At 38.6% G+C, this 12,202-nt stretch overlaps 1 protein-coding gene across 1 annotated transcript in view; it reads left to right on the forward strand.

Moving 5' to 3' along the window:
* The window catches only part of DNAH11 (dynein, axonemal, heavy chain 11), a 256,915-nt gene that overhangs the window by 138,555 nt on the left and 106,158 nt on the right, over positions 1–12,202 (forward strand). Inside the window, 6 exon segments of the mRNA XM_004676758.2 lie at positions 354–593; positions 1,958–2,119; positions 2,371–2,564; positions 5,797–5,959; positions 6,852–6,975; positions 8,262–8,404. Of these exon segments, the coding sequence (XP_004676815.1) occupies positions 354–593; positions 1,958–2,119; positions 2,371–2,564; positions 5,797–5,959; positions 6,852–6,975; positions 8,262–8,404 (1,026 nt within the window).

The raw sequence follows: 12,202 nt of genomic DNA on the forward strand, positions 1-12,202 counted from the left end.
ATATATAATAGCTTGTTTTTACATATTTTTGTGCATTTTTCCATCTCATTTGCAATCCCTTTGGGCTTCCCATCACCAACATCACCAAATCACCCATGTGCCATCACCATAGTCCGTGCATCTCCCTCCCCCCACTGTCTTTGACCCCATTCCCCACCCCACCCCCATAAAATGTTTCTGGTATATAGCTGTTCATCATTATCATTATTTTCTCACCTGTTCTGTTATATTCCTGCTATGAGAAAAACCATCTGGTATTTCTCCTTTTCTTTCTGGCTTATTTCACTAAGCATGATCTTTTCCAATTGATGGTCCCTATTTTAAGTAACTGTCGTGTTTGCTTTTCTTTTCAGAGACATTTCACAGTATTTGCATTCAACTTTCCATCCTTGGATGCACTGAGCACCATCTATGGCCAGGTCCTTAGTTTCTATTTCCAACAGCAAGCATTTAATCCGGCCGTTCTCAAGAGTGGTCCCACTTTGATTCAGGCAACAATAACGTTCCACCAGATGATGGCACAGAACTTCTTACCCACAGCTATTAAATTCCACTACCTCTTTAATCTGAGAGACCTAACAAACGTCTTCCAGGTATCGTGATGGCTCTTTGTCAGGCATCTTGAGTGGAGGAATGATGAGAGTAACAATGTGGCATCCATTTACAGACCTTAGTTCAGAACTATGCTGCTACTTAATATACTTTCATTTCATGCTATACAACTTATGTATGAAGTAAGTTTGGCAAGTTGATTTTTCCTATTTTATCAGTGACAGTATTGGTTCCTCTAAGTTGTGTAACAACAGGTGCAAGTCTAGATGGACAAATTCCCTGTTTACTTTATTCAGTATAAATACTTAAGTGCTTATTTTTGCAACAAGAGAGGTGTAATTTGTAATTTTTTCACAAAGTACTTATGTAATTTTTAAATAAAAATCAAGAGAAATTATAATTTCTTAAATATCTGGATTATTTTGGCTTGACGCTTACTCTGTTTACATAGTAAAATGACAATGACAATGTTTATGTATTTGAGTTAGAAATAAACTCCAGAGAGAGAACTTCAAAGGATTTTTTAAATATCCAACAGATGCTACCTGTCCTATAGGTAAAAGTACTTTAAAGGGTTATGTATGTCTTAGTGTTTTTTTTGTGCTAAGGTTTTCTACTGGTTAAATATGGAAACTTCATGGGATTTCATATTTGGTCATTTTCTTTTCTGGATAGTTTTATAAGCATCTTTTCTATATCATTCCTCAATCACATCAAAACTGTACTACCATTCTAGATGCAACTTCCTAATAATATAGACTATTCCTTGTCATCTCTAAGTCTCTAGCATCTGTCTGAAAGATCATGCTCTAAAGGTTAGTTTAAAAATGCATTTTAAGAAGAAGAGAAAAAGACAGTTGTGGGTGACTTCTCATGAGAAGCCTTCTGTGTCACCATCCATTCTAGGGGTCAGCTGCATCTGAACCCCAAAGCATTGTTTAGCCTGTCATAGCACTCAAGGTGTTCTTAAGTCCAAAACAAGCTGACTACCCATAAGGAGAGATTCTTTATGAATATAAGATCCTGAAGAGCATTGTGGTAAGTCTTTTGGAGCTGGTATTCTGTCTCCCCATGAGTAAGCATTCAGGCAACTTCCTTTGTACCTCTTAGTCATCTCTCGGACAAAGTGTTAGACTAAGTGATATGAAAGGATTTGAGAATTAAACAAAACAAAACAAAACAAAAAACCCACTATGAGCCTGTAACTTCCTGCTACCTCTTTGGTGTTTGTGATTGTAAACTCAATCTGTTGGTAAACATAATAGGCACTGATCCCTGGATATTTCCCTCACACAACACATTGCTAAATTCAGTGTACTGTTTAAGAAAATGTTCAAAGAAAATGTCTAGCAATGTCATCAGCTTCTGATTTTTTCAATTTTTTTTTTCTATCCTTCCTTTGTAGGGGATCTTATTTGCTTCTCCTGAGTGTTTAAAGAGTCAAGATGACCTAATACGCCTCTGGCTTCATGAATCTTCTCGTGTTTATGGAGACAAACTGATAGATACAAAGGATTGTGATTTGTTTCAGAAAAAATTGCTGGAAACTGCTTATAAATGTTTCAATGTAAGTTTATGAATGTCAGAGGCCATGGCTTTGTCAACAGTTGGTGTTGGGACACAAGTTAGGTGAGGAGGTAAGGGAACTGTGCCAGTGCTTAGCTTCTGAGACAGGTGTTGATTCCAGCATGGGCCTGTACTTGGGAATGTTCCACCTACCCCGCTCACAGATTCCCCTGCAAGCTTCTGCCTGCTAGGCCCCCAGGGGAATCATCTGGACAACTGGCATGACTGTATTTTTCTCTTCTCCTCCTGCAGGGTGTTGAGAGCCATGTGCTCCTCCAGCAGCCCCTTATTTATTGCCACTTTGCTAATGGAGGAGAAGATCAATGTTATATGCCAATGAAGGACTGGGAGGTGCTGAAGAGGATTCTTACAGAGACATTAGACAACTATAATGAGCTAAATGCTACCATGCACCTAGTGTTGTTTGAAGATGCCATGCAACATGTGTGAGTCAGCTCATCATGATGCTTTTGCACAAGATGGAAATGACTAGGTCTTCACAGTTTTTGTTCTGAAGACCTTAGCACTCTGTGGGCTCAATTCTCATGGATCATTTGCTGTACAGTATAGAACCACAGGTGGTTCCAGTAACTATTATTGCTTGTCACAATCTTCATAATGTCTTGCCTAGTATACTACTTTCTAGAAGCTCCATCACAACTATAATTTTAGATTAATTCACTGTGCCCTGTTAGTTACAAATATCCAGTAAGAGGAAGACAGATGACCTGTTCAAAGTCATAAAGTCTGTGAGTGAGAGAGACAGGATGGACCAAGACTGATTTAATCACTATTAAGCACTACTAAGCATGCTTTATTGGGTACCCCTTAGTACTAAACAAGAACATTGCTAACCTATGCAGTACTTTTGTGAAAATATGAAAAAAAGGGGGGGGATGGAACATTTTCCTGGTAGTAAGTGAGAAAAAGGCTCTTGTCCTGGTGCAGAACATGGCACACAAGCCTCTCACTCGGCTCTTTTGACCTTTGTGCAATGTGCTGACTGTGCAACCTCTGTCATGTCCCGGTCATCAATTTTCTCAGTGCTGGGGGTACAGCAGCAAACAAGAAAGCCCAGTCCCTTTTCTAGCTGAGCTTTCATTAATGCAGATGGACATTTATAAGGACATAAACAAATAGGAAAACTGATCAGAAAGTGGTGTCATGTTGAGAAATTCAGTAGGTTGGTTCTGAGAAATGAAAAAAGTGGATTCCCAACGAGGTACTGGGTCTCTATATGAGGAGGTAATATTTAAGGTGAGAGCTAAATGATGAGTAGAAACAAAGTATAGAAAGATCTGGAGAACAGTCTAGGCTGAGAGCAGAGTTTGTGTTCCTGAATGTTCAAAAAGACTCGAGAGTCAGTCTGACTGCCTGAGTGGGGAGAATAACCTGTAACAAAGAAAAGCAGGAACAGACCTTACCTAGACAGAGTGTTTTCTTACAATCAGGATAAAGAGTTACAGTTTGAGTCCAAGTGAAATGAGATGTCATTTGGGCAGATTTTAGCATGGGAATGAACTTATTTGAATAGTCTAAATAACTTACCATTGCAATTGCTACGTGGGGAGTTGATGTTCCTTTATGTCCAACTCTGCTTCCTGTTCACTTCCTTTCTCACTGGCTATATTTGCTAGAGAAGCTGTAATGAAATACCACAAACAGGGTAGACTAGAAAAATAGGTGCTTATCATCTTATAGTTCTGAGGCGAGCAGAATGGAATGAATGTCTCCTGGGGCCCTGCTCCCTCTGAGGTGCTAGCAAGACACTGGTGTCCCCCCTAACTTCTGCTACTTTCCTGCCACACGACGGTACAATGATGCCGATACATGATGTTCTGTCTCTGGTGTCTGTGTACAGTGTCCCCTTTTTATAGTGACAGCAGATACATTGGATAAGGAGCTCACTCTGCCCCAATATGATATCTTAAACCAGTATTTCTACAATGACCCTATTTCCAAGATTGGTAGCACTCTGTGGTACTGGGGTTTGGCACTTCAACATAAGAATCTGAATTGTAGGTGAAATATTATCTCTGTGAATATACTGGCCTTTCTAGTAGGTGATATTTAGGTAAAGATTAAAATAACAAAATCATGCTTAAAAATAAGTCAAAGATGTTTGCAAGGAAGGAAATTCAAAATGAGGAAAATACAAAGAATTCAATGTTTAGAAGAACTGCTTTTGGAAATGTTTAACATGTCCAAGAAAAACTTTACTGGTTGCCCATTATCAGTTATTAAAAGCATGCGAAGTATTGATCATTTTCTTGATCCCTTTGAAGTTGCCATATTCTCCTTACATGAAGTTTTAGAATCTGATCATTGGTGTTCAGTGAATATGTTAACACTGTTTCTGGTTTTAGTATAAACTGGGTGTGAAGGTCCTGGCTCAGGTGAAAGAATCAGGTGAAATCAGCCTCCTGGTGATCCTGAGGCAAAGGGTCTTCCCCTACTATCGTCAAGGTAGAATTCAAAGTGGCCTCAAAGGAAAGGCTGTTTCTGTGGTCAGGGATGATGTGCTAGATGCTGATTTGCTCAGCACTAGAGAGGATTTAAGAGCATGTGTTTGAATATTGTAGACGGACTATCCCACTTAGAGAATCTTGCATGGTAAAACCTCACAGCACGCATTAACAAGAAATGAAAATTCTGCTTTGTAACTTAGGCTTTCACTTGTGTTGGGTTAATTTTATGACTTTCCCATGGTGGTTTTGTTTTGTGGTCATATAAAGTAAAAATTTTGTGTAAGACTAAGCTTGTAAAAATGACCTGTCTGCAGTTACTGAAGATTTTCAGGAAATGCTCGACACACTGGTTCTGGTATAATTTGCCTCCCAGTTTCATTAAAAAACAAAAATCTCTAAATGGATTTTATAAAAATCCTCTTATGGATTATTCTGGGCCAGATGTTTCAATTCATTTTAGAAAGGTAACCTAAAGCAAACACGATGGTGTCCAGGTGTTTGCATTTGGATATTGACACGCTCATTTTTTTTGTTTCATTTTACTTATTACTTAAAACATAATTATGACATCTTTGTTCAGCCAAACTCTCCTTTGGATCATGATATACAAGCTTATTCCTAACTATAAAGTGTAGCAGTAATAGTAATAGTTCAAGCATTCAGAATCTCTTGGATAATATAAAGGGTTCTTTGACCTTGCTGAAAATTTCACTTTGGTTCTGAATGGTTTCAGTAAACTTGCTAAAGGTAAAGAGAAAGCTTCAGTGGAAAGGAAGCAAGGGCCATATAAAGAGGCAGATGTTTAATCTGCGTGCGGAAAATCACAGATGAGATGTTTGTTGATCTAAATCAACCCATTCTTAACAAATTCCACCAGCCAGGTTTTCTGACTCAGTGAAATTCTTCCTTTGATTTTGTAGTGGAAACTGGGATCTTTCTTGCTCTCAGAAATGATTGAAGCTTGGACAACAGCCATGTATATGTTTTCTTTCTTGTGTTTTGGTGGAGGGCAGTGCAGCCGTCAGAGCTCCAAGATGTTAGTAGCATGGGACAGTGTTCCAGGCAAGCAGTGTGTGGGCAGATGCAGGCAGCGTCTTTGATGGGCAAACAGATGAACGAAGCCTAAAGGTTCAAAATAACAATTGGAATTGAGTGTCTAAATATTTATGTAAGAAGCGAAGCCAGCACATCTCAGTGCTTTCTTTTCCAGGTGTCGCATCAGCCGGATCCTCAGGACCCCTCAGCGCCAGGCGCTCCTGGTGGGGGTGGGCGGCAGTGGGAAGCAGAGCCTGTCCCGGCTGGCTGCTTACATGTGCGGCCTTGAGGTCTCTCAGGTCACCCTCACTGAAGGTTTTGGCATCCAAGAATTTCAGGTGTGTAAAGGTGACAGGGAGTCCTTGCCTCCCATCTGTCTGCCAAATCTCTGTGAACTTGCACGCTCTTCTGACTCTCAGATTTGATTAGGGCCTCCCTGGCAGTGCCAAGGAGATAGGGAGAGGGAAGGCGGGTGAAGTGCTTTAGAGAAGTTAATTGTCTTTACCTGTTTATCCTTTGTGATCAAATTAGTAAATTTCTATAACATTTTTGTAGGCTTTTAAGTCTACAGATCTGGCTCAGGAAATACTTTGCTATTGAAAAATGCTTTTGCCTTTGCACTCACTAAATCTGATATATAGTGATATTTAGCTCATGTCGGATGGAGAAAAAAAAAAAGATACTGCCTTTACAGGTGCAAATAGATTTCTTCTGCTTTGGATGAGAATATGAAAATAAAATGTAATGAGAACACATTCAAGAATTTCATGTGTTTTTAAATGTTTTGCTTTTTACCACAATAATACTTACAAAATAGTACTTGGAGTTTGTGGCAAGTGCTATTTTAAACCAAGCCACACATTTTCAATATGAATAAATAAAACAAAATAACCCAAGCAAAACCATTTTCAGGGGGAAACTGTGTTGCTTGAGTGAGGCACTTAGAACTCGGACAAGGGGGCTCAGCTTCAGCGGCCTGTGTCCACCCCTGTGCTCCACTAAACCACAAACATGACTCTCATCGTTATGTGCCAGAAATGGAGGTGACATCATACCGTTTGCCTCTATAATGGGGTCACTGACAGGAAAGAATACGTGAACAGCGGAATAGTACCAAACGCTGCTCTTCCATTCAGTTCCTCAGTTCTCTCCAGCACTCACACACATGCCTCTACTGTGGTCACAGCAGCATTTTAACGAAACATGAATGATGGGCTTCTCTCCTTACAGGTAGATCTTGCCAATTTGTACATCAGAACTGGAGCCAAGAACATGCCCACTGTGTTCCTGCTGACAGATGCCCAGGTTCTAGATGAGAGCTTTCTCGTGCTGATTAATGACTTGCTGGCATCAGGTGATTAAACCAACACATTTCTTGAAAGATCTTCCCCAGTGACAAATTATCTGTAGTTTCAGTGAACTTTAAAGAGAGATAATTTGTCTTTGAGACGTTTGCTGGCGCAGTCTTTGGGGAGAAACCTATAAACCTAACTCATTTGAGGTGTATTGCTTTCTTAGTCTGCTTCCGGGTGGGCGGTATCTTGGAGGGGCCTTCAGTGAATCACTTATTCTGCATGAACGATTTCAGACTGTGTGTTCATCATAGTTCTTCCTCAGCGTGTAGTATATCCTGTAAATGAAAACAAAAAATTACATTTTTATTTCAAACTGTATCTTTGAAGCCGAAGTAGGTTTATAAAGCACTTCCAGCTTTAAAAAAGCATCTGTAAATATGGGTGGAGCAGTAAAATTAGGACTGATAATAACTGTACTGTTAGCTTTGGAGATTACTGACCGGGGGAATAATCATTTTTCCCTAGCACTGACAAAATAAATGTAGGAGTAGTATGTTATGATGAGTGGTAACTTAATTGATAGTGCTTTTACCCCTAAACTGGCAGAAAATGATTTTGAAGTTTCCTTTTAATTCAAAAGTATGGTCATATTTGAGAAATATGTTTAGAGTAATTTCACTTGTCAAATTTAAGTCCTTTCTTATTCAATTTTAAATGTTCAAATTATCTTTCTTTACCTCAAAACTAATAAAAGAAACTAGTCTCCAAATTACCTTAAAATTCTTATAATCAAAAGTATATCTGGGCCCTCCCTGGTGGCGCAGCGGGTTAAAGCACAGCACTGAGAATCTAAAGCCGCTTCCGCATGAGTTCGATTCCCGCCTGCCCCGGAGGTGACCACATGGTGTGGCAGACCTCTCCTGACCCGCCCGCTGCTCCCCTCAGCAGTGTACTTCGTCGATCTGCCTGTTCTGCTCCCCACTCTGTCTCTGGTGAAGCCTCTCGCTGCCCCTGAGCCTCTGGCCTGTACCCCAGTTCTGTACGCACAAATAAATAAATCTTTAAAAAAAAAAAAAAGTATATCTGAATCCATGAAGGATACTACTATCTTTTCCTGGCTAAATTAAAGATTTCTTAACACACTTTAATTCATTGTACATATGTTGGGCACAATTTCTGTGTTCTCTGGGATGATATGGGGAAGTATGTATAAAGCTGTAACAAAAAAAATTAGTATTGTGGAATTTAGTAGAAATTTTACTTGTAATTCTCTAAAAAGAAGAAATAATTTAAAATTTAAGTTGTGATGGTCTCTCAGTAACTTTCCTAATTATTTTGGTGACAGGTGAAATCCCAGATTTGTTCAGTGATGAAGATGTGGACAAGATAATTTCTGGGATTCGAAATGAAGTTCGTAGTCTGGGCATGGTGGACTCGAGAGAAAACTGTTGGAAATTCTTTCTGGCCAGGGTACAACTGCAGCTTAAAGTAAGAAATGCTAGTTTTACTTACATTATTTAAAGCCTGCTGTTGAAACCAAGATAAGGCTCTAACCATGATTATGATTCATATTAGTTCAAATTTCAGTCATGCATTTTGTAAAGACATTTGTTTATTTTGTTTACAAGCCCATGTCTGGAGTGTGTCTTCCTAAAGTGTGTGATGCTAACTCCCTCTGCCTGAAGCATGGTGCTGAAGCACATTGTATGAGAGCTGCATTGAACTAGGTCTCTGTCCAGACCTAGTTCTGGAGAGAGAGAGAGCTGGACTGTACAGTGGATGTTTGGAGAAACCCAAGATGGTTGTAACACAGAGGTCTGGAACATAGAGTTCTTATTGGAAGAATGAGGTGGATCAGGCAGGGAAAGTATGTTGTGATGAGATAAGGCGTTTGTAAATCATTAAGAAAGGAGTGGGAGAATTTTGAATCAAGGAAGCAACTATTTTATCAGAACTTTGGGACAAATAATGGAGGTGTGTTACTCTGGTGGTCTGGGTGTAACCGCAAGGTCTTCCCCACAGGCCGGCTACTTTTTGCTTTAGTATAAAGGTGGGAGTGTAATGGAACCAAGTAACAGCAACAGTAAAGGTCAAACATTTTTTTTTTTTAAATAAGAAACACCCACAAACTCATAGCAAGAAGAGATTTTAAATAAACTTTGTTACTGGAAATTCATGCTTTCTTGCGTAGAAATGGTAGTGACCTACAAAAGCTACTTCTTAACTACTGTTTGTAATATTCCAAGCCTGTTCAGCTAGTAACAGGCCTGGGACTGCTGCAGAACCCGTGTACACAGGACGGGGATGAGGCACTAGCTTCTGTCTGGTACAAGTCTACTTTGTCCTATTTCAAGTTCATTTTATTGAGAAATTCTGAGTCAGTTTAGGAGATTATTTGCCTATTTTCTCACCAAAATTCTGACTAAGGATATGTTTGTTAGCTGATAACAAAGCTGGGGAGTTCGCCCTGTTCCATAGTGGTATATTTGGATTATATTTTCTTTATGAAGTGGGTAAATTTGTAAAGCAGTGGAATTTCAGAGAGTAATGCTATGAATGCTGGCTGTCAGTCGGTTCCTCAGAGCATCAGAATCAGCATCCCTTAGAAACTTACTAAAAAGGCAAGATTTCTGGTTCCATCCTAGAATCTTGAATCATAAACTCCAAATTCTGGGTGGAGTGCAGCAAACAGTCCTAACAAATTCCCAGGTGGGAGGAATGCTGAAATTTGAGAACCATTATTAGAAATAATGCCAGAATGAGCATTCTTTGTGTGCTATTACTAATTTTTAATTTTAGATCTTTCAACCTTCTCTCAGCAATGTCTTGTTTTTGAGTAGTTGGTTTTCTTGTGAAGGAGAGCAAAGTCAGGAATTACCTATGTTGCCATCCTGGTGATACCATACTCCAAAAGACTCAAGAATTGTATTTATACTAAGCAGATAGTCCTGTATATTTTTCCTATTCTGTCATTTCTTTTATATGTACATATGGCACTTGTTTATAACTTCAAAAGCTTCAAAAAGCTTTTATATTAGTTTCCATTAGTGGATTTGGATTTCTTAAAAATTTGGGAAAATGTTTCTCTCCAGAATTATAAAGTTCACAAACAGCAGGTGGAACTCAGCTGCTCATTGGAAAGAGATCAGAGACTTCTGACAAGAGTATCACTGAGTCCAGACTAGCTCAGTAACGCCCCAGGCTTTCTGGCCTTTCTCATTGCCAGGGTTTCTCCTGATGCTTCCTGCCTCATGGTTACAAGATGTATGCAGTAGGACCTATATTCAGGCAGGAGGAAGAAGATTTGGGGGCTCTTTGTATCAAGAAACCAAAGCTTCCTCCCCACCCCCCAAATCTTAAGCTAATGTCTTACCAAGCATAAGTTTGTCAAAGACAACTTCTACTTACCAGGGAACTCAGGGAAGTAAACATTTAATTTTGTCATATGACCTTTATGAATAAAATCAGAAAAGGACTTTGGAGTAGTGGCTTATCGATCATCCCACGCCTTTCATACCTTGTGTTTATAACTTTACTACATCTGAAATACATTTATTAAATGTAGTAAGGAGTGAGCTGAGGGATTACAGTTTCCTTTTTTCAAAAATAGAACTTTTTTAATCTTAATATCATGCATTTTTCCTCACTGATTTAAATTACCACTTTTTATTCTGTGTCATGTAACATATTAATTGGGTCTGTTTCCCAAAACTCCAATTCTCTTTTCTTCATAAGTCTCTACTGCTGATCCCAGCCAAGTACTGTATAAATTATCAAAGTTCTTGTGTGCATTTTAATACCCAGTGTCTAATTGCTTTTTCTTGTCTAGTTTTCCTTTGTTTTCTTGTATGTTTATGCTTCTCTATAAACATCAGAGTCATTTTGGCAAATTCTGAACACATTCATTTTAATTTTTATTGAAACCATACTAAATGCTTACATTAGAGAGAATTTAATTTTTATGACAGAAAATGTCCTATAGAGGGGTAGCTCATAAAGCTTTCTGCTGTTATACTTTTGGCATATAGAACAATTAATGATTTTCAGTTTTATAAAAAGCTACTTTTACTACATTTCTGATTGTATGCTTGTTGATTGTATGGTATGGTTGATACCATGTAACCTGTAGGTAATATTTTTCTTGCCTAGTAACCTGTTTATCTGCTTTCTCATCTTATGGTAAATAGTACGCCATAACATTACATTGTTAGGGTAATGTGGGGATTTTGTAGTGATTAGCTATTATATTACTTTTGATCAGGATCTGTTATAAAAGAAATGTCCACTTTCCTCTTTTCAAGACATATCTTGCCCTCGAATTCCTGGAAATGTTTTTTTTTTTTTTTTGTAAAGAATACTGGATTGCTCTGTTCATTTCAAATATCATGATATTCACCAGTATGTACTAAAGACTGAAGTTTTGATGAGCTGGTAGGTCTTTTTTGTAATTGTTTCTAACTGGGCAACCTGGGAAGCTAAATGTGTTACGTGGGTTGATGAGCACACCTGGCAGGTCAAGCTAAATGATGTGAAGTTGCCACCCCATTACCCATGCTCACCACCCAAAGCCAGTTCCCATTTGGAATGCAGGGACAGTGAGAACCTGTTGGCATGCAAAATGTGACCTCTGAATCCCACAGAGCAGTTCCCATTAATGATCAGATGTGTGTCCTTGGATTGCCTGAAATAAGCCAATGAATAAATGCCAGATGCCTTCCCTCCCTCACATTTGGATATCTGCATCTTTTCCTGTGTAGTTCACATCTTAAAATTGGAGTTGCATGTTCTTTCACATTCTCCCCTTTTGACTTTAACACCCAAACTTTGTTTTCTTGTCTTCTACCCTGGTCTTCTAATGCCACAGCACAAAGAACAATTGATATGTATGTAGCAGCTTCTGACTCATTCCCAAGATTATAGCTATCTGTCATTGGCTGTCTTGTCTTTCTCCTAGATACCTAGTCAGGTATATAGGAGGAGAGGGAGAGCGAGATTGATTTCTGATAATATAAGGAATACATGTTCATTATAGAGAAATTAAACTCAAAGAACCATATGAAGAAAATTAAAACTAATTATATAGCCTAGAAATAGCTGCTACTGATAACATACGGATGTTTCCTTCTAGTTTTTCATATGTATATAAATGCATACAAGGTACATATTCAGAACTTACTGGGTTTTATTTTTATATTTAATTTTTTTTTATTAAAAAAGTTTATTTTTACATCATTTTTCACATTTTTTTTTCATCTCAATTGTAATCCCCACGGGTTTCCCATCACC

This window comes from Condylura cristata, unplaced genomic scaffold, assembly GCF_000260355.1.
Source record: "Condylura cristata isolate star-nosed mole 26May11 unplaced genomic scaffold, ConCri1.0 scaffold00005, whole genome shotgun sequence".
Lineage (NCBI taxonomy): Eukaryota > Metazoa > Chordata > Mammalia > Eulipotyphla > Talpidae > Condylura > Condylura cristata.